The 23,893-nt window shown below is 40.8% G+C and overlaps 1 protein-coding gene across 2 annotated transcripts in view; it reads right to left on the reverse strand.

Moving 5' to 3' along the window:
• Nucleotides 1-362: 362 nt before the first annotated feature.
• The window catches only part of adamts17 (ADAM metallopeptidase with thrombospondin type 1 motif, 17), a 113,763-nt gene continuing 90,232 nt past the window's right edge, over nt 363-23,893 (reverse strand). For both annotated transcript variants that reach the window (XM_084342278.1, XM_084342277.1), the window contains 8 exons: nt 22,730-22,810; nt 21,723-21,880; nt 19,260-19,419; nt 13,007-13,142; nt 12,225-12,429; nt 10,927-11,079; nt 4,370-4,547; nt 363-3,745 (listed from right to left, as the gene is read on the reverse strand). In XM_084342278.1, the coding sequence (XP_084198404.1) occupies nt 3,594-3,745; nt 4,370-4,547; nt 10,927-11,079; nt 12,225-12,429; nt 13,007-13,142; nt 19,260-19,419; nt 21,723-21,880; nt 22,730-22,810 (1,223 nt within the window). In that variant the 3' untranslated portion in view covers nt 363-3,593. The remainder of the gene's footprint in view (nt 3,746-4,369; nt 4,548-10,926; nt 11,080-12,224; nt 12,430-13,006; nt 13,143-19,259; nt 19,420-21,722; nt 21,881-22,729; nt 22,811-23,893) is intronic.

The following is a 23,893-nucleotide window of genomic DNA, read 5'->3' on the forward strand; positions in this document are numbered from 1 at the left end:
TGTTCACCTTCACATGGGGGAGCAGTCTTGGGAAGGAGTATTTCACACTTTTCTAAAACTTTCTAGTTTTACCCTTGAGTTTAATTGAGAACTTACCATTGGTGGAGAAATGAATCTTGGAAGTATTAAGTTCAAGTTTCTTGGCATTCCTGCATTCTCATAACTCTTCAAACTTCATCTTCATAGAAATGTTTTCAGTTCAAGTGTTTACAGATGTGTAGGATTTATAGTCACTGAATATATCATTACTTGAAATTGTTTCCATCTCTTCAACTACATTTGACTGTTTTGTTGGGCATTTACTGATTATGTACTGCTACAGTGTATGGCAGTGTACTGTGAGGTAAAGAAGAGCAAGAGAGCAGTCTGCATTCTGGTTTAATAGTGAATCCACATACCTTAATAGTGGGTCGTACAAGTTTGTTTTTCCTTGTAAAAACACATCATTTCATATGTAACAAAATAAAAGAGAATCACTTTACAGTAGACTTGAAATAGAATTTGATCCAATCATTCAGGCTCTTGCTCACAATGGTCTGATGAATACTGGACACAGAGTGGATGACAGTACAAATATAGTGTGACTACACAGAACAACAGACAAATGGTTAAATCCCTGTATAAACAAATTATTTACTCAGTTCAAAATCAGCACCATAAAATACATTTAGTGGCAGTTTATGTACCAAACATACTGTATGTGCAACTAAAAAAGTACAGTACGGGAATAATTAAGCATATTTGCACTACATCGGCAAAAAAGACTCATCAATACAAGACATGTTATTAAATAATCCTACAACATACAAAAACAAATGACTGTTAACAATGACAATAGGACCATCACTGACAATAAGCTGAATTCCACAATAGTGAAACAGGTCATAAAATAGCACCATTCAACTGCTTGGAAAAGACTGAAGACAGTCAGACACATGTTAGCTCCATGATCATGTGGAAAAGGTTGGCAGCGTGATGATATTTTTGAGCAGCAGCTGCTGATGACACATATTTACTGCTGAGATAAAGTATTTATTGTTTTGGCATTTAAAGATAATGATTACAGGTTTAATCTCCTTTACCTCCTGTATCTTTGCTTGTCAGTATAGACAAGCTTATAAAATGCATTCAAATTTTACACTTTAAAGTGTGTTTACAGGTGTTGTGGAGTACTGCTGAATAAAGTAGTATAAAGTCTTTTGTGGCTCCAGAGGAAGCTGCATGTGATCTGATAAACTGTCTCAAGTGATGTCACTCAGTGGCTAAGTTGCATTATGGGTAATGTAGGCACCAGGTTATTAAAAGCAGTCCACTGGTCTAACATTACAGTCCTGTGGCACGGTTGGACTCATCATGAACAGTTTAAAAGCAGAGCACAGATTTCACCTTTTAGTTCCACACATTCCTCTTTCTTTTCAAAACCTGGTGCCTACATTACCCACAATGCAACTTAGCCACTGAGTGACATCGCTAGAGGAAATTTATCAGATTACATGCAGCTTCCTCTGGAGTCACAAAAGGCTTTATACTAATATTTTCACATGTGCAGTAGTACCCTTTAAAGCAGTGAGAAATGAAGCCCTAAGTCTGAGACCCCATTTCCACCTGGCACAAAAAGTGACCTGTATCTGTGTTATCTTGTTTGACCTCTTTTAATGGACCTTTACACCTGCGTAAAAAAAAGTGTTTTAATTATCACGATTATGTCTGTATTTTGATCAGATGTCAAAGTGCAAACGAGGCAGGCGGAGCTGGTGGATTTGTCTCAAGTCAAAGGAAGCAATATAGGTTACTCTCAAATGACTGCTACCATGTGCCGGCATATATAAGTAAGAAGATAATAAGAGCCAGTGGAGAAGCTTGGTGACAGTAGTGCTAGCTTGGCTAACCCTGTCGGTCACACCCTTATATCCTCATATATATCATATGTAGCGGTCACTTAAGAGTCTTCTGATGTGATGAGCTGTACTTATTTGCAGAGTACAGCAGAGGAATAGCTCATCTGTAGCTTTGACAGGCAGCTTGAGACAGCAAAAAGATGCAGAGCTAGGTGCCCTTTCAACATGTTGGGTGGATTTTTACCCTAAAGAGTAACACCAGGAGGAACAGCAGTGTCTCTTTTGTATCTCAAACATGGGTTGCCAGTTCTAGCCTGTGTGATGCCCTATTCACAAAAGCACAGTTCAATTAGCATCAGATAACAGTGCATCAAAAACTAGATACTTCACGTGCAATGAACAGATTCCTGTTGCTAATGGCTACAGGTATTTAACAGAAAACAGTTGTAAGATACATAATTGGTAGGAATCAGCCATTTTTTTTTTGATGTGCATCTAAAATCTGTGCTGCATAAGAATAAAGAATATATGCTCAGCCACAGTTGGATTCTTGTGGTTGGTCTTGCTAGCAGGCACAATCATAACAGCCCTGCCGTGACTGCTGTGCCGTCACATGTGATCATGGGTTGAAGCAGCACAATGCGGTTTAAGCAAGCTTTGGCATGCCCACGGTCAGGATAACTGAAACAGCCAATGAAAAGTGTCACTTTTCGTACTGTATGGGTTTCTGCTCATATTACCAGCATTACGTGGGCGCACTGTTGAACTAAGTGAATCTTAGAATAATGAGTAATATTATTGGCAAAAAATCAACGGACTGGAAACAAAACAACCATGTACCAACAGGCCCATCCAGACAGAATCAGATATTGGATCATCCCATCTTTTTGAATGCAGTAAGCGTGCTGAGGCTGCCGCAGCTGGCTGTGGCGTGGCGTGCACTGATGCCACCTTTTGGGTCAGCAGGGATTCAAGTTCATAACATCACAGCAAACCAACAGGCTGTGAAATGACACTCCCATAGCGCTGCACAACCCTGCGGCCAATCGCTGCAACACCTGATTCTGTCTGAATGGGCCCCTAGTGTGTATGTTTTATGCATCCACCATGTTCTGCTACATGAGCTATCCACGGCCCTCAAACAGACCTGTGGATCAGTGGGTCTCCTATCATTAGCTTGGTTGAGTCACTGTAATCCTACAGTATTTTACCATGGCTCCTGATCAAGACTTACACATTATTACAGTATACTTAATTAATACTTAAGTATCATCATGTTACTTATGTATAAACCTATAAACTAGTTACGACAATTAGCTATAATACAGTACAACAGAGTAAAAGATACAAAGGAGAGCAAAATTAGTGAAGAGAGGAAGGGGAAGGCTCTGGCTAACTCATAATCCCGCGGTGTCTGATAAACCTGCCAGAAAATTCTTCAAAATCAAGCACTTCTTTTCAATCATTCTGTGCAATAAAGCCGCCTGGATCAGCATGCTAAAGGCTCCCCCATTTAAATTTTTTTTTTTTTTTTTTGGTGTACAGCAAAAGAAATATTGGACATTTTCAAGTCTTCACCAAAACCAAAGTTTATGAGCCCATTTAAAATGTACACTTGTGTGTACTTGCCATTTTCTTATTTAAATACAAAAAGTTCCATCAATAATAGAAATTGTTTTCTTATAACATTTAACAATATTAAAAACATTTACAAAAAGGAGCGCTATCTGGAGGAAAAGTAGGTGCATTTGGTCATTAGCTCTTGTGCAGTATTTTCTTGGCATAAAAGTCCCTACAGGTTTCACAGCAGCGCTGGTACCACCTCATGTCCTGACAGAGGTTCTTCTCTCGGATCACACGACAGTACACCGTCCACTGGTCCCCCATGCATTTGTAGGTCAGAGCAGCTGCGGGGTGGGGGTAAGAGAGGCAACAAGTCAGTATACACATGTGATATCTGCTGCATCACAATTTCAACCAGTCCTTCAAACTAAATAACACAATGCATTGTTTGTAATTGCCCTCCAAAAAAGCCAATACTAGCATTTTGCCACTGTGTGACAAAGTGGTTGAGAACACACCATGTGTTCCCATGACCCCCAGGTTTAATGTTTGTAAGAAAAGTTGATTTTTGAGTCTCATAATGACGCTTGGTGATGGCGGTGAGTTTTTGAAGAGTTGGGAAACCCAGAGCGTCATTATTTGACTAGTTGGGAAAGAGACTCAAAAATCAACTTTTCTTACAAATAGCACCTTTAACTGAAAGTTTGTGACAACTTTTCAAAGTTTAGCTGTAAGTACCTTTGATCCCTATCCTATGTAAAGGGCTGATGAAAACTATTGTTCTTAGTATTCAAAACATACCTTCAGAACCTCATGAGAGCTGGAGCTGTCGAATGCTATGAAAATGATCATTTCTGTTTTTGGTCAATATGACAAGCTGCTCAATATTTCACTGTTTGGTGTGTATGGTCAGAGGTATTCAGTCACGTTCTGCACTCTTTAACCTTTCAGTGCAGTGAGTGTCTCACCTAGCCTGGGGGAGGTGATGGTGTTCACATTGACTTTCTCGTTGCAGGTACCATGGTGACAGGGTCGGTAGGTCGGTGGTCTCAGCGTCACTGGGCAGTCGTTACCATGACGACCAGTCACTTTGTGCATACACTGGACCACTCGCGACTGCAGGCCCTTCCCACAGGATGACGAACACTGAAACAGCCAAATAGAGGTGTCGGTTCTCACTGCTCATACATACATCTCTTAGTATACACTGTACCTGAAAAACCCCCTGTTTTGTACAGGTTAAACAATTGAGATACTACGGTATGTGTTAATTATTGCTCTTAAGATGTGTCAGTAGTAGGGGTGTAACGGTACATGTATTCCTCCGGAACCGTCACGGTATTGATGTCACTGCATGCATTCAGGTGAAGAATATGTCTGAGTCAGTCACAGGCGATCCACACTCCAATCCGGAAAGGAGAGGGCGTGGTAATGCAACACTGTATGCCAACCACCACAACAGAAAAAGAGTAGGAGAAGAAGACACCACCTATGCACCAACCCAAAACAAGAATGGTGAGTTCGGATGACACGCAAGAGCTTGAAGACCTGCCTGCTTTACAAATCAGTGTGGGAAAGTTTCAGGTTCCCAGTGAAGTGTGGCAGCAGTGGAGAGTGAGTGGTTTTATAGGATGTGGACGGTGTGTCGGCGCTGTAAAGCAGCTGTACGGTATGTGAGTGGAAATATATTCAACATGCTAAAATATATCAGACATCACCCACATGTGCCCATCACCGGAGTTAGGCAGAAAAAGATGACAGGAGTGCAAAAACTTATCCCTGCAGCTTTTAACCAGCCTCTAGATGTGAGAGCAGACAGGTTTTACCATTATTCCATGTATTTTATAACACAAGAGATGCTTTTCAGTTTTGCAGCCGATTGTGACCAAATACCTTTTGTTTTTTATCAGCCCTACATAAAAATATGACCTATGCCATAGTGCATTCTGTTTACTGCTTAAGGCACTACAGGAGGCTGTACTGTACCAACTACCTCAGGGGGGACTATACGCCGCTAGGTGGAACCTAGCATTTGGGATTTGTTGCTTTTTTCACGTTGTACCAAACTTTTATGGAACCGTGACCCCAAAAACGAGGTACGTACCAAACCGCGACGTCTGTGTACCGTTACACCACTAGTTAGTAGGTGTGATCTTTGGACAGAGCCAGGCTAGCTGTTTTACACTGCTTTCAGTCTCACTATGTCCTGACTTAACACACAGCACCTTCATTTGACAATTTCTGTCACTTTTCCTGTGAACAGATGAGCGATTCAATGTGTATGCATTCCATGAAACACTGTCTGAAAATGTGCTTTTCACCCTGTCTTTAAATGAGGCGGTTTGGAACAGCTTTATTTTCATCATCCAACGTGGTCAAACAATCAAACTTAAGTTTGAAAAGTTACCCATTTAGTTCAACAGAGGACTTCAGTGACAGTTGAAGTAGAGCTTGGTACAGTCTGTAGTACTGCATGACAAGATCCCTGTGTTGGTGTGGTTCCTGGAATATCATAATTAATGTTGCTCCAGGGCCATTATTGCAACTGACCAATCATGTTTTGGTAATTTTAAATCAAGAGAAAAAGAAGATATCCTTTCCAACATGTGTTTGTGAAAGGGTCGATTATAACCCAAACAAACCTAAATCTAATCAAATAGCGACAGAAAACCAGAAACTTACTGGAAAAAATGATGAAAAATATAAGAATATGTTCAGTCCGGGACAGGAACCCAAGTCTCCTGATGTTCCAGGAACACCAACATGGCTAAAGCTATGACAACTTAACAACATGATTGGTCAGTTGAGATGACTGTCCTGAAACAACACCAACACAGCAATATCAATATAAACCCTGCAGTGCCTGTGCTCAGCTGAGGTCGGTGAGGGGCTCATTAAAACAGATCACAGGGTTCACATTTTTCAGCCCACCTGACTTTAAAGACGTGTTTGTCATTTGGGTCTCTTGTATGCACCTGGTATGATTTCAGCAAAACCAAACTACTACACTATTACACTGGAGTTTATGTGACAAGCTTTTAGTGACCAGTGACACACATGACACTGCTGAAAGGTGCAGTGAACTTGAGGCTCAACCTCAACCTGCCTTCAAACACAGGAAGACATACTGTATATACTTATACTCAAAACTGCAGATGAAATAACACAAGCAGAGCAGAGAAGGAGGGATGCTGTTTGGCTGCAGAGTGGAGGGACAAAGCCAGATGTTAATGACAGTAAAATGTTTGATGAAAATATGTATGATTTAGAACTTTGTCCAATGCAGTTGTTGGCACGCTACCCATGACGTTAATTTTTCCAATCCTGCCCACGTTATTTCCTGTCCCACCTGCTTTGGGCCAAATATGCTTTTAAAAAGAATGTTATGAATATGTTTTATTTCTCATGATATATTAAAATCATTTGAACAGAAACAAACAAATCAAATAATATTAGATTAGATTTATTAGATTTCTTTGTTTCTGTGTTTCTCTACTATTTGCCTTTAAAACAGCAACAGTTCTCTTACTGTAGATACACTTGAGCACATGTTGTTTTAAGGTACTTTGGAACTTGCCCCAGCTCCTCTGTGGATTTAGCCTGTATCAATGTTGAGATCAGGGCTCTGTGTGGGCCTAGCCATGTGTTGCAGGACAGGAGTCATACATCTTTTTTTTTAACTATCCAACTCACTCACTCACTCACTCACTCACTCACTCACTCACTCACTCACTCACACAAAATCCTGGATTCCTTAGCTCAAGGCAAATAAATACGGCATTGTAGAGTACGGTACAGACTCCATCCTAAACATCAAAACATAATGTCTTCTGTCCTGCGTATAACTTGCCCTTAACATTTCATCTAAATTTGACATTTAAATATTAGCATTAACTTTTATATGGTGGCCCTCATTATTTTCCTAATTGGTATTTTGTTTTTGGACTGGCTTAAAACAACATTAACTGCCATTATGTAAGTACGTTTTGCAATTGCAACCCAATTAAATGGCTATTCTGCCACAGCAACAAGATACATTTAGCCACAATATGACTCACTTGTAATTTTGCTGATATCACCACACAGGCTGCAGGTATTGTTAAAAAAGTAATTGCAACAATCATTCAAGACGATGTAACAGAATTATGATTATGAGGCAAATGATTAATTGAATCTCATAAATCATAATTCATGCACCGGTGCATTGACAGAGGTGTTCCAGCCCTACATGGCTGTGCTGTGTAGTGAGGCTGCTGTTTAATTTCTGTTAGTCAGACACAGAAGACATGTCATTAAAAGTTAATAATACCATGATGGCAGCGGTGTAATGGTGCTCACATGGTGTCTCACAACAACTCATTTGCCAAGCATCATTATACACTCAAATGAGTTCAGTGTTTCCTCACAGACACAAAGAGGTGATGATGAGAGGAGAAACACAAATAGAAACAGTGAAGCCCTGGAGGTCAAAGTGTTCCTGGGACGGATGTTTGAATTAACTGATACAATGGAAAATCAACACATTTAACATCCAGTCCCAATCAGAACCCATCCCAGTCCCAACACTGATGTCCTGGTTTTTCCCTGCCTGCCTGAGGAATCTTTACTTTTCACCACTACGGACAGATTCTGTGTGAAGAGAAGGAACATCAGGACCTGAAGGGTTTTGTTTAATTGTGTTTTTAACCTGCTGTTACCAAGACAAGAACTGTTTGAAATGACAGATGCAGTGAGTTACACAGATCAGTAAGAGTAGATTTACTGAGGGTCCTCAGCAGGTTACACATAGATCACTGTTAGCCTTTCATACTTAACCAATGTTGAAGTTGTTACACAAAGGAAGTAATGTATTACACATTACTTGTTACTTTTTCAATAGTAATGCATTACTTTACTTATTTGCTTCCTGTAGAGTGTAATTTGTTACACTGCTTGTTAGATTACCTTTTCATTACTCCACAACATCACCTGAGATTCACTGTCACAGAATATAAGGTTTAACCTGACATATGTCCACATGTCAGCCCTGTCCTCATGAGGAGACATACACAAGCTTGTAGCGAACCTGCCTCAGCACTGTTCATACTTCAAAAGGTCAACATGATTTCTCCCCTACACAACAGCCACACACCTATCAGAATGATGCAATCCAGAAGGGAGAGTTTTCTCACTTCTATAGAAGAACAGCTTTTAACATTTGTTGACTGTTTGTTTAATAGCTATAAACACTAGCATCAAATGGATTGTAATTAACAATTAGCATGAATTTCTCCTTTACAGGGGAGCCTGTTCAGATAACAACTAAGCTCATAAATCTGCCTGAACGTTAAATGCTTCTACTTTGGCAGCAACCTTTAAAATCAGTATGAAGTGACTGTTTTATTCATTCGTCATTATGCTCATCACGTTCAGTTAAAATTCTTGTTCAAGATAAATATTGATGAAGGTTCTCAGTCATCCAGGTCATGGTGATTCTAAGTGCTGTATAGTAGACAACTGGACTTGTTTCAGTTTCTTGAAGATGTTTCACCTCTCATCCAAGAGGCTTCTTCACACATTCACACCTGGGCTCACCTAGCCCTAGCAACCCACATGAAGGCCAGTTGGGTCAACGACCCACAAGCGTCCCTAACAACTCTGTAAGGACACTCCCACACAGAGTTTAAAAGCCTGCAACTCCCCTCCAGTTATTTAGAACTGAAGAAGCCTCTTGGATGAGAGGGTCCAAAATACTCACATGGGTTTATATATATTTTATATACAGTACAGACCAAAAGTTTGGACACACCTTCTCATTCAAAGAGTTTTCTTTATTTTCATGACTATGAAAATTGTAGATTCACACTGAAGGCATCAAAACTATGAATTAACACATGTGGAATTATATACTTAACAAAAAAGTGTGAAACAACTGAAAATATGTCTATTTTCTAGGTTCTTCAAAGTAGCCACCTTTTGCTTTGATTACTGCTTCGCACACTCTTGGCATTCTCTTGATGAGCTTCAAGAGGTAGTCACCTGAAATGGTCTTCCAACAGTCTTGAAGGAGTTCCCAGAGATGCTTAGCACTTGTTGGCCCTTTTGCCTTCACTCTGCGGTCCAGCTCACCCCAAACCATCTCGATTGGGTTCAGGTCCGGTGACTGTGGAGGCCAGGTCATCTGGCGCAGCACCCCATCACTCTCCTTCTTGGTCAAATAGCCCTTACACAGCCTGGAGGTGTGTTTGGGGTCATTGTCCTGTTGAAAAATAAATGATGGTCCAACTAAACGCAAACCGGATGGAATAGCATGCCGCTGCAAGATGCTGTGGTAGCCATGCTGGTTCAGTATGCCTTCAATTTTGAATAAATCCCCAACAGTGTCACCAGCAAAGCACCCCCACACCATCACACCTCCTCCTCCATGCTTCACGGTGGGAACCAGGTATGTAGAGTCCATCCGTTCACCTTTTCTGCGTCGCACAAAGACACGGTGGTTGGAACCAAAGATCTCAAATTTGGACTCATCAGACCAAAATACAGATTTTCACTGGTCTAATGTCCATTCCTTGTGTTCTTTAGCCCAAACAAGTCTCTTCTGCTTGTTGCCTGTCCTTAGCAGTGGTTTCCTAGCAGCTATTCTACCATGAAGGCCTGATTCACACAGTCTCCTCTTAACAGTTGTTCTAGAGATGTGTCTGCTGCTAGAACTCTGTGTGGCATTGACCTGGTCTCTAATCTGAGCTGCTGTTAACCTGCGATTTCAGAGGCTGGTGACTCGGATGAACTTATCCTCCGCAGCAGAGGTGACTCTTGGTCTTCCTTTCCTGGGGCGGTCCTCATGTGAGCCAGTTTCTTTGTAGCGCTTGATGGTTTTTGCGACTGCACTTGGGGACACTTTCAAAGTTTTCCCAATTTTTCGGACTGACTGACCTTAATTTCTTAAAGTAATGATGGCCACTCGTTTTTCTTTACTTAGCTGCTTTTTTCTTGCCATAATACAAATTCTAACAGTCTATTCAGTAGGACTATCAGCTGTGTATCCACCTGACTTCTGCACAACACAACTGATGGTCCCAACCCCATTTATAAGGCAAGAAATCCCACTTATTAAACCTGACAGGGCACACCTGTGAAGTGAAAACCATTTCAGGTGACTACCTCTTGAAGCTCATCAAGAGAATGCAGAGTGTGTGCAAAGCAGTAATCAGAGCAAAAGGTGGCTACTTTGAAGAAACTAGAATATAAGGCGTATTTTCAGTTGTTTTACACTTTTTTGTTAAGTACATATTTCCACATGTGTTAATTCATAGTTTTGATGCCTTCAGTGTGAATCTACAATGTCAATAGTCATGAAAAGAAAGGAAACTCATTGAATGAGAAGGTGTGTCCAAACTTTTGGTCTGTACTGTATATATATATATATATACTGTACTGTATATATATATATATATATACAGTATATACATTTTGCATCAGAAATGTCTCATATTCTTTAATTACGTCTTAACCATTCATGAACCATTGGGTTTAAAGAGAGTCGTACCTTGGACCAGTCTCCAGTCTTCCACTCGTAACACTTGGAGTGGTCCTCACAGGGCTCCTCTTGAGTGGGCTTGGACAGAGGATCACATAGACCCTGAGGGTTTGTACACGACACTGTCCGCTCCCGAACACCTTGACCACAGTCTGACGAACACTGAAAGAAGTGATGGAAAAAAGAATAGCTAGGAATGAAAACCAACAGAAGAGGAATATATCCTGCCGTGTATCCACAGCCTGACACAGCTTATTCTCTGTGCCACAGATCTCCTTCATAGAAGAAGACACACCTTTGAAATGGTTGACATATTTCTACATATAATTTTACTAGTTCTGATTTTATTGCTATAAACACAGGCAATGTTGTTTATTATGCATCAACTCCACACCTGCATTGTTATTTAAGCTGAGAGACTAGAGAAATTTAACAAGAAAACTGTTCTGCACAATCAAAAAGGAAAATTTTTTCATGCTCATCAGGAGATTGTAAATACAAAAACGTATTTTTAGAACAATTTACAATGTAAATTTGTCACACTAGTGTCTCCCATGCTATTTGTGCTCTCTTTCAGATCCTGCCTGCACTCCCCCAGCCCTGCACACTGGGAGCATATCAGACCTTATCCCCTTCACTCTCTCCCTCTCTCTTTGCTTGACTGTAATGCATTTGCCACAGAGGCTTTGTCACTGCTCCTCCTAAGTTTATTGAGTTGAGTTTTTTGCTATATTTTGGGGTACTTTTTCTGACCAATGTAAAGCTTTGAAGAGATTCTGTCTTCTGTCTGTGTCACTCACTCATAAAGAAGGTCTGGAAACTGCAGGAAGAACCAAACACCACATCTTTCAGTTTTGTATTGTTTATGGTCTGTCCTGTTTTCCTGACAACTGATGCTCTTTGTAAGTGTTTGGATGTGTATGAAAAGAGAAATATCATAACATGATGCAAAACTTTAAAGACACATATGATGATGGCTACGTGACCTCCTCCAAAGATGTCTATGTACTGTGTTGCAGTGATATCTACTGAAGTTGAAGCATGATAACCAGCTAGCCCCGGCCTGTTCGTTTTCAAAATGCCACTGAGAGCTTCCAGTTCAGACTGCTAGCTGCACAGCTAACTGAGCTAACCAGCCAACGGCAGCTACAGACAGCAGCAGTTAGCGGTTACGCTCCAGTATTTGTTTGGAGTATGCACCTTTAATTAAGTGCTGCCTTGCAGAATATTTCCATGAATATATATATTATATAATTCACTTCTGTGATTAATCATTCACGGGGAAAGGAGGTGCATATCCCACATACCTTGGACCACTCTGAAGCCTCCCACACGGTGAGGCAGAGGCGGCCCTCACAGCCCTGCAGAGGAGGAGGCTTTGCTCCTTGACAGTACAGGTCCCTGGTGTGGATGAGTGAACCATTCTGCAGGTGGTAAACACACACCACCTCCCTCTGCTGAAGACCTTTACCACACGTGACGGAGCAGGATCCCCATTCTCCTGTCACCCACCTGTAGAAAGCACCTAGTGATTACAGACAGTTCGTAATGTACAGAGTAACTGTACAATTGCAACACAGCACACATCTTTGACAGAACGTCAACACTGCGGTTTCTTCAAATGCTGTTGATAATGGTGTATATATTTTTTAATCTTTTGATCAAACACTGGCCATGTCTTACACACTGCCTTTCTAAAAAATGAGTGACCACAGAGAAAGACTGAGGTGTTGGACCTTCACTGGGCACTTTGCAGGTTTAGTGTGGTCATACCTTCAAAATAACATCTAGAGACACATTTCAGAACAAAGTAAAAAGTGCAATGATGATGATTTACATACACAGTATGTAGTCTGTAATCTGATTAAGGGTTAGAAAATAGGTCACGACTGTTGTATCAAGCCATTCTGAGTAAAACTATTACAACTAAAAACACTGTTAAAGCATATTTTTGAAAAGTAAAAGTGTTCATCGTTGCTTCACAGAATATTCCCAATTTAATTATGTTCAACTACGGACCTGCAGCAACCAGCAACTACAAAATCACTGTCTCAGTGTGTGTGTGTGTGTGTGTGTGTGTGTGTCTCACCGGTACTGGCAGGGATGAGAGTTGCAGAGTCGTACTTGGGGGTGTGGTCGGTTCTCAGGTTGACAGTAGCTATCGTTGACCACCTCCATGGTTTTATTGGCTATCCTCATACAGGAAACCACTGTCCTCCTCTCACCTGCACACACACACGCACACGCACACGCACACACACACACACACACACACACACACACACACACACACACACGCACACGCACACACACACACACACACACACAGGTCAGCGCTCCACATGTTCTGAGGGGTTTTGGAACATGTCCAGAGGACAGCAGAGAGAAAAGGCCCTCAGCTCTTGGAGTTGGTGCCTGTAATTAACTGACTCTTACTGAGCCATCGTCTCCACATGAGGCTGAGGTTCTGATGTAGTTCACAGAGTTGGCCTGGCTCCTGAGGGGGGTGTGGGTGTTTAAGTTTCAGGAGAGTGATACAAGTCTCTTTGTTTTGTTGTAGAACCGTATTTCCCACTTTGTAGTATACTGTCTACTGTGATGAGGCTCTTAGTACAAACCTCTGGTATTTGTAGTGTTGTGATATCAGAGGCTTGACAATGATTAACTCATTGTGCTTGTTTTGTAATGATTCTGCCGGACAGGACCACAAACAACAACTTGCCACCAAGAAAGGCAAAGAAAAAGAACATTAACTACATTAACTGAGACAGCTGTATGGCTTTAGAGAGTCCACATTTGAAAGCACAACGTCAACAAATCACTTTGACTCTGGCCCACGATTTCACTAATATTGATGCATCAAGAAACACAAACCACTTCTGACAGCAGAGCTACATCCTGATCTCTGATTACAGGATCCAAAATGTCGCTCCATGATTGAACTGCTCACAGGAGTATTAACCTGCTTTTCAGTAACTGTGAGAGCAAACAACATTGGTGTGTTTAGAAACGTGGGCACAAACGAATACACAGTTATATAATAGACAGACATTGACACTTCATTGACTGATTTCTTTCTGCCTAAACAAATTAATAAACAAACTCTCTTTGTTTTCATGACTGGATAAACTGAATAAACAAACAGACCTTAAAGGACAACACAGTTACTGTTTAACTTTGTTTATATTTGGCGGACCCTGCCACCTTTCTAGCTTCAAACAGTGTTCTGGGACCTTATTTTCCTCTGAGAACAGAGAACTCTTATAACCTCATTAATATCTTAAATATTTTTGATTTTATTTTCCAAAACTACACCGTGCACCTTTGGAATCCATTTTAACTAACATAAACTCAAGATGACCACAGTCACAGACTTTTTTTTTTTTTACTCCTTTAAGATTTGATACTAGGACAGAATGTTTTTGAGACATTATTAAATAGTTTTCCATCACTTAGTATATCTGAACACAACACAACCTTGTCTATGGCATCTAAGGCAGACTGAATACTACACAAGCATTATAACAGACGCTTTTCAGCCCTCCCACACACTCTTCACCCTGCTGCTCTCTGGAAAATGGTATCATAGTGTCCCAGCCAGATCCTCCAGTCTCAGCCACAGCTTCTTCCTTTTTTCGTCCGGTCTGTGACATAACCTGCTGCACCCCAGTTTAACATAACATGCAGTCCCATGGACATGTTGGTTTTGCACCAGGGATGACGAGAAACACCGTTTTATTCATCTGTGCAGTCTACTGCACTGCACACAGATGAATTACAGTGAAGTCTCCCTTATCTTAATTACAAAGACCATTTTTCACAAAGCGTGTTATCTTAGTCAAAATTCAATCTGGGTTCTGGAGGTACTGATGTGGAAACAAAGAACAAAAACAGGATAGAACTTTTCCATTTACTTCCCTTATTCATGTGCATTATAATTAGCAGAATCTACTGTGTGTTCATAGCTGCGATTTCAGTGGCCCCATGTGCACGATGATCACATAATGAATAAGTCCTTACTATCTGATTTTGTAATGATCAGACAGGGTTCATTGAGTATCGGCACATGAATAGTAGTGTCATTCACTACACAAAGAAAAGCATGTCATAATAGCTGATATGGCTCAAGATGCAGACAAAGCTTTAGAACGGCACTTTTCATCTTGTTTTAAGGGTCATGTTGTCCAGTCTTGCTTCTGTCAGCTTAAGAAAGTTTCCAAAATAAGATAATTCCTGTCTTGCTCTGATTTGCACAAAGTTATCCATCCCTTCACCGACTCCACCTGCTGCAGAACGCTGCTGCACTAATGTTAACAGGCACAAGACCTCTGTTGTAGCAAACTTACATTTGTTATTTGTTACAGATTTTAAAATTAAAATATAAATGCTTGGCAAAGACTTTCAAGGTATATGTATCACTCTAAGTGTACATTGTATTGATTCCTAGCTCCACTCCTTCTGGGAGTGTTGGACGTCAGTGGTCTTTCTTCAGCAGAAACATGCAGCATCGGTTCCTCTGTTTGGTCAGTTGTGTGTTTAAAGAAGCTGATGAGTTACGTAATGTGATGTGTGCTTTGGTTGTCAAACCTTACATCTACATGGGATGTCAAGCAGATAGGTAAACTCTAATCCACCATTAAAAAGAGATAAACTGAGCAGTGGTGGGCTTACCCCTGGCTGCTCCGCTGACTACTAATCCAGGAGCACCTGACCTCATGTCCTGGATGAAGGCAGTGGACTGCAACTTCAAAGAGCTCTTCTCACATGTAATTTGAAATATTTTGAGTGCTGGATACCAATATTAGAAAGCAATAAGAGGATAAGATGAGCTGCTCAGGAAATCAACAGTGGGGGGGCTGACAATTAGGATTGGCCTGTGCTCTGTGTGTTCATGTGTGTGTGTGTGTGTGTGTGTGTGTGTGTGTGTGTGTGTATGTGTGTGTATGTGTGTGTGTGTGTGTGTGTGTGTGTGTGTGCTCTGTCTAATATGCTGTTAATACCTGGCTTGGATTAGCCGCTGGTCTGTCTCTTTGTCCAAACTCCCCGCCATCCTACAACCTCTGACCCTAGACTTGGCTCCAGTCTGCCCAGTGTACCCACAGCAGCCTCTCCTTTAATCCGCCTTTATGTCCATATTTTAATCTTTTACTCTTTTAACTGCCAGAGATTTATGAGCTTTCAGAGGCCAACAACAACACAGATATGTGATTTCCCGGATCATTAGATGCCAAGACATTTCTCCCAGAAATAGCACTCACTGTGGTGGTGAAGTCTCCCATTGAAGCGACTACTTATTGACACACATAATCAGTGCTATTAGTTTAGACATATATTTCTAGTCCTGTGTAAAACCCCATTTTGACTGTGGAACAGGCTGAATTGTTTTGTGGTGTGTGGTCCAACGTTGCTGAAACAGTCCTTGGAGGTTCATCATGTTGACAGGATAGCCTGATGCAAATGCTGTACATCGGTCTGCTGCACGGTCATCAAGCTACAAATCATCTGTTTTACCTCAGCCAGAGGTGCATTATTAGCACTAGATTGACATCTGGTGACTGTTGAGACCTCCTGACACACTAGCTGCATTAACATGGACCCTAATACTCTAATAATCAGAATAATAGCTCAATCAGGAATTAAATGCCTCATGTAACCACCTCAATCTGAAAAGACTGATCCAACCAGCCCAATCTGAATGAATTTTCAATCAGATCAAGAGGGGTGGTGTAAACCTTTGATAATCCATTTGATAGGAGAAAAGTAACGCCTAATAACCACGTAAACACTTCATTTGATCGTTTCTCTCTGCTTGGGATAGACATATTCTTTCTGCATATGTTCGCCTCACATGGAGACAACATGAGGTTACGTTGCCTCTGGGAGGGACAGAAAGATGGCGGTCGTAAGACAGAACTGAGCTGTAACCGAAAAGCTACAACTTTTTTGTTGGAGAACTTTAAAGAATTGAGGACTTCTTGATGGTCAAAAGGGTCGATGTGAGTGGTTCAAACAAGTGTTTGAAAAGATGACTAAAGCCAGAATCCACTGAACCAGAAATGCAAATATTGTTCGATGTGGGTCCATCTTGAACATTAACAATTGCATTGACATTTAGTGCATGTCAAGAAAGTTATATTCTGATTAAATGCATGTGAACACACATCTTAGCAGATCACTTTATTCATTGTCCACGTAAACAGTGAAGTTGGAATCTCTAATCAAAAAGAAAGATTTTTATCAGATTGAATAAATGTGACCACAGCTAGCACAGTTGGACCTTTTTTTATCATACTATATTATGCTATGCTCAGTTGGTATTAAGGGGCCTAATATGTACGAAGAAATTCCCCATATTGTTACACTGCCAGCAGCAGATGAACCATTGACATAAGACAGGATGGATCAACGGATGTGCTTTACTATCCGTACATTGCAGCAGAAATCGCACCATTGTCTGTAAGGAGGAGGAGCACTGACGGCAACCCTTTGTCTGGTTCATAGAAATGCACATCATGCTTTCTAAATAATGCACTCTTTAAATAGCAGGAAAAAATAAAGTTACAGCACCATTAACTTTAGACCAGGCTTTCATTGGTCTATTGGTTTTATGCTGCCTCAAGATAGCGATGCACCTGACCACACCACATTTAAGAGCAACACGTCCATGGGCACTGAGATGGCCGCAAGTACATTTGCTATTTACACAACGTGGGGACGGCTGTGGCTCAGGAGGTTGAGTGGTCATCCACCAATCAGAGGGTCTGTGGTATGCCTGCCGTCTACATGTCCAAGTGTCCTTGGTAAAGACACTGCACCCCAAATTGCTCCTGGAGGCTCTTCCATCAGTGTGAGTGTGTATGAATGGTTATGGCTCCTGATGAGCCTTGCATGGTAGCCTCTGCCACCAGTGTATGAACATGTGTGTGAATGGGTGAATGCTGACTTGCGTTGCACTTTGATTGGTCACTAAGACCAGAAAAACACCACATAAATACAGTCCATTTACCATGACAGCGTGTGCGCTGAGAATGAAGTAACTACTCACACTATGCAGCACTTTGCACCGATCATAAGACTTCAGAGGACACTTAAACCCCAATGACACTATAATACAATATACTTGTACTTCTATTATAATGACCTCCATGCACAAATCAGTCATTGTGACTGAAGTATATACTCATTCAGAGGTACTGTAGTGATGCCAGATACAGCAACTTGGTGTAGCTACAATGATTCAAATACTTGGAAAAATATGGCATAAAGCTGTTCATACAGCTTTGACTAATAAGTACGTTGTGTCATATTTGAACAGTTTTCACTAGTAAGTGATTTCCTTTGCGGGCCTACACCTGATGTACCTGTAACCACTGCGGATGTATTTGCTTTTCCCTTCGCTACATGTTATTTTCTGTCAGTGTACATGCTGCATACACATCATACTGCACAGGCAGAGATATAGAACAGCTCCGAGGGCTTGTCTAGTAATTATGACTCTGTATATTAATTATTACCAGAAAACAATTTCATAATTTCACTGCAGAGACAAGGTCAGGTGCTTCTGGATTAGTAGTAAGCAGCTGGGGTAAACCCACCACAGCTCAGTGTATCTCTTTTAATGGTGTATTAGACCTCATCTGTCTGCTTGACATCACATGTAGCTCCAGAACACACATCACGGTGATAAATATCAAACTGGTCAGCTTCTGCGAACACACAACTGACTTAACAGGCCAATGCTTCTACTCCTGAAGGATCTTTATTTTACAATAATGAGAACTGGGCCAGATAATAAGTCCATTTCTTTTAAGAAACAGTAGCAAACTTTGTAATTACAATGTTCATTGTCTTTCATCTCGGATGTTGTTTTGTAAAAAGAAAAAAGAAAAAAAAAAGGAAATAAGAACAAAGCCTCGTTGTTCTTAATCTAATTTAGCTGTTGTCTTTTATTTTTTATAGACTTAATGTTTATTTGATCTTGAATCTCATTTCAAAGTTTGCATTTTGGAGTGACTTTTTCTTGATTGAGTTTCCCCCTCAGGAATAATAAAGAGATCCTTTCTCCCAACACTGTCTCATGTTCTGCCAGTTCAGGTCAGGTCAAATCACGTGTATTTGTAAAGCTAAACATCACAGTGTCTCATGGCTCCTGACCCCGTCTGATCCCTCTCAGAAAACAAGGACAAACTTCCAAAAAGCATCAACACATAGGGTAGAAAACCTAGAGTAGGTCAGACGGCTAGAGGCAGTTCACATGATTTCACTGTTGAGACTACCTCACAGAGGTTGTATTTAATACAACATTATGTGATGATATGTGTGTTGATATTGGTCGGGGTTACCTCCTCCACATTGGACAGTACAGTCCTGCCAGCTGCTGTGTGTCCAGATGTAGAGATACTCTGGTTCTTTGTGCTCCTCACTGATCCTGTCCTGTGTTGTGTTCAGGGGCACCGTGTACTCATAGTGGATTCCATAACTCTGGTCATGAAAGAGCAGCACCTGGGGACACGACAGAGACAGGCTTAACAAGAAAGGAAGCAGCCTTTTCAACACACTGCAGACCTCAATAAAACAAAATGTTCTTGTGAGTTTTACATTCGTATCAAGTGCAGTTATTAATCTGATTGATTTAAGGACTGTTTATACTTTCATAAAGTCTATGAGTGGAGCATACCTGCTCAAATATATTGTGGATAGCTGTCAGATATGAAAAAATGAGATACGCCCAGTTCAACTTTTGATAAAACAGCTGTATCTTCGATGGATCATGTTTTATATATTATATATATTTACATATATACTATAGTCACAAAAAATATATTGTAGTGTAAAAAGTAGTTATTCTTAAAACCAGTCCAAAACATGTCACAAGAACTTATTTTAACCAGTTTCCATCACTACAATAATACTACTAATAATGCATGACAAAGCCAAAAATTTTGAAGCAAGGCCGAATACAGCAAATAACTTTTTTTGATAATGAAAAAAGTCTCAGTTTTGATAATGCAGATGATTTGCAGTGTGTTCAAATCCATGTAATGTAGTATTTTATTTGTAGTAAGCTCAGTGTCCCAAACATACATGTATATGAAATACATTGAACAGAACACTGTTTGTCATAAATGGACATCCCTGACATGAAATTCATTAGCTTCCACTACATCCCAGACCACTGCCTTGGGACTATGCCCAGCAGTGTAATCAGCTGTTCAGCCATGTCTCCAGCTCTGCAGGGGTGATTGTGTGTGGTCTTTAGTGTGCATGAAGTGTAGACATTCTGTATAGTATTTGATAAGAAGATTTTGCATATCATGAACTTTTCATTTTCACAATGTTTTTCTGGCTGTCATTAGTAGTCAGGAGTTGCACCTGTGGCAAGAGATTGGAGTTGGCGTGAGACTGGACACGCCATGAGGCAGACACGACATTTTGGAGACAAAAAGAGACTGAATAAAGTTGGTCAAGCACACACACACACACACACACACACACACACACACACACACACACACAGAGAGATAGCGAAGTTCATGTGAAGGAATCTTTCTTCTTTGCACAAAAGGTAAAATGTCACAGTCTCTACTGGAGCTAGTCCACTATGTTCTGCTCCTGTCTCCAGGGCAACCAATACCAATAGATATGATGTACTTGGCTTCAGACTCTTAGAGTGTATTACATGTGACCTGAGGATCAGACGACTTCACTGAGGTTAACTTAGGTAAGCATAGTTTCTTGTTTTCCAATATCCAATAGAAACCTTACATATGCATAGTTGAGTAGCAGTCACTTATTTGAACACTTGGTCAGAGGTAAAGGTGTTATCGATAACATTCAGCCACTAAACGTGGCGTTCCATTCCCCCCTTCACGTCACAACACCGCTGTTGTTCCAATCATCTGCCCCCTCAAGTGGTTGCCAGTTTGTTGCTCATTAGCAAATGTTAAAGACGCTAACATTAGCTAACATTAACGTCACTAATGCTAGCCAATGTTAACATTGCTAATGCTAGCTAAAGCTCTAAAGTTAGGGCAGTACAGTATGCTGGGCGCATCCTGTAGAAATCAGCCATCTTTGCATTTTTTCCGCTCAAACTGGCAACACACAGATACCACATGATACCAACGGCGTTATACTTTTGGCTGACAAACCATGTTAGAAGCTGGAACCAACTATCAAAACTTGACACAGAGATGAACAAATCAATCATTTTGGACCTGACAAAGACTGTAAAATATTTAATTCACAATCATAACAATGTTTTTAAGGAAAATAGAAAAAAACTGATTTGTCTACATGAAAATGATATCAATTTGACAATATGAATAATACTCCCCATTCAATAAGGAGCCCTCCAGAATTGATCTGGCACTACAAAGTGTTGTCACTTGTAATGCTTATGATAATTTACCTTTATTAAAGATCAAAAATATCAAATTGATAACCCTCATGCACACTAACAATACCAGTGTTTCCCCTACTATTCAACTGGGTGGGCGGCCATTGTGCACTGACACAGTCACACACCAGCAAGCACAGAAAGACAGGCTTTGGCCCGTCTTGGCAGTCAGAGAGGAAATACTCCTCCTGGCTCTACAGGACAGATATAGGTAAGGTTTGGTATAAAAATAAATTGAAATGTTCAATTATTAAACTAGATATGTTGAAGCACTCAGACCACAACTCGGACCACAGAAGTCAAGGCAACAACCTTTCGACCTTTCGCGGTGTACCCCCTCCCCCATCACTATATCCAGTGTGTATTCCGATATACCAACACAGGACCATGTGACTGATGTGCTTACCATCAGGTGTAAGGGGGTCTTAGTGGGTCCCTTGGCTGACATCTTCTCCCACAGTCCCCTTCGAACATAGCGCACCGTGGTTCCGGCCAGCTCAAACTCTCCTGGAAGCTCGATCTTCCAGTCGCTGTTGATGGACCTCTCACTAGAGTCTTTCAGGGCTGTGAGGAACACACAGGAGGTCAGAAGTAAAACTTTCACACACAAACCCATTGTTTGTCATGGGATAATGAACACCCACTCTGCCCAGCTCTACGTGTGACCCACACTAAATAGATGTTGAAGGTTAATGTCTTCGACCATCAGCACAGCACATTTTCTGTGTATTTGTGGACATTTAGTTCATGAATTGTTTCCGCTGGAGATTCAACAGGGCAGAAAGTGACAGCTACTTGATGTTATTTGATCATATATCAGTAATTTGTGAGGAGAAAAATTGAAACGGCTACAAGTTGCTCTTGTTTACTGTATGGTAATATAAAGCAATACCTGGACAGACATCTTGGCGGTTTGGTTAATAAATTATGACATAATAAATAAATGTTTTTAGGTGGAGTTATGTGCTGGAGCTATTTCCAGACTAACATCAGACACAGTAACTATTAGGACTCTTGTCACCACAATCAGTTTTCCAGGTGTGGCACCATCGTGACCAGAACCAAACCTGAGCTCACTGACTGTATCACAACCCGTGCTGTAGGTGGAGACGCTACACAGAGTTGCAGGTGGCTGGAAAAACTGTGGTTTGAATGGACATGCCACATGTATTTAATTGGTCCATTGCTAATGTGACTTATTTAAAGGTAAGCAACAAACAGAAAACGATCATTCTGGAGTGTATTGAGCTGTTTGCTTGTGCAGTTGCTCCCTTCCTCAAGGTAAAGGTAAATGTGATATTGTTAAACATTGTTAAACATGTCATGGTGTTGTGTTTGTGAGCTTGTCTTTAAGTTAGCAGTGATTGTTCTCAGGGACCTTCAGGACACCCAGTAAAACACATGCATCATTACCCAGAAAGCTATGTGAGGGTTTGTCCTCCACAACTTTGATCCTGCGGGCTCCTGCAGGGATTACCACAGCCTCGATGTAGCCTGATAAAGAGACAGAAATATGAGGTGAAAACAAATTCAGAGATAAACACAGTAAAGGGCACACACATCCAAATTATTGTAACAGGTGCTCGGCCAAAAAACGAACTGAGTGCAAAAGTCAGACAATTTAAATTAGCTGGGCGCTATCAGTGCAGTGCGCGGATCTTTTGTCTGCCTTTTGAAAACAGATTCAGAAGCATACAGAGGTAGACATGGAGACAGGGACGGGCTGGTGACCTCTGTGTCTGTATCAGAAATGTTCTGCACAACTGAATTCAGTCCCACAATGTGTCAGATCTTTTTTTGTGTGCAGTTTTATCACACAACTTTCCTGCCTTTTTAGGGTTATTAAAGGACCACATCAGTCTTTCTGCCCTTCTATTACTAAAATTCAAATAAGTGCTGACCCTTTTTGAACAAGCTGTGGTGTTTTAGTTGTAGTTTAATGTGCTTTAATGTGTTTTTCCAAAAATTCAAAAGTTCCATCTATTGTGTTCCATTTATTATCACTACAAAGGCTATGATAAGTTAGGTTTTGGGTGCAATTCTATTAAATAAAATCAAATTATTGCCTGGTCCCAGACCTTTGACTCAGGTGGAAAGGTTTAATTTGCTTTTCTGTCGAGTTTCAATGATTTGTGTTATACAACAATAAAATTACTGTTTCTGCAAATGGAATCTGATGGATTCAGGGATAGCGGCTGTTTCTGTTTTAAGAAAAAGGATGTTACTGTTTATGTCTGCAGGGATCCTTTCCATACTGTTGTCAGACACTTTGAATAACACTATGAGCCTGTCAATAGAAAAACCAGGCACTTTAAGTTGATGGACTTTGACGGTCCTGTGGTGGTGCTGATGGGCAATGTAAAACAATAAGATCAATCACAACCACATTGCTGAGTGATTATGGACAGCATATTTTACTCTCTAATTGTGTAATCTCTGTCACACAACCAGCCACCAGCCCTTCTCCACACACAGCATACCCCTTTTATACTTATTGGGCATTATTTCAATACAAAGCAGCTCAATCTGATGGTACTAATTATTCTACCAATGACTGTGTCTTCATTATGTTGAGCC

Source organism: Pagrus pagrus (genome assembly GCF_965226575.1).
Source record: "Pagrus pagrus genome assembly, chromosome: 1".
NCBI lineage: Eukaryota > Metazoa > Chordata > Actinopteri > Spariformes > Sparidae > Pagrus > Pagrus pagrus.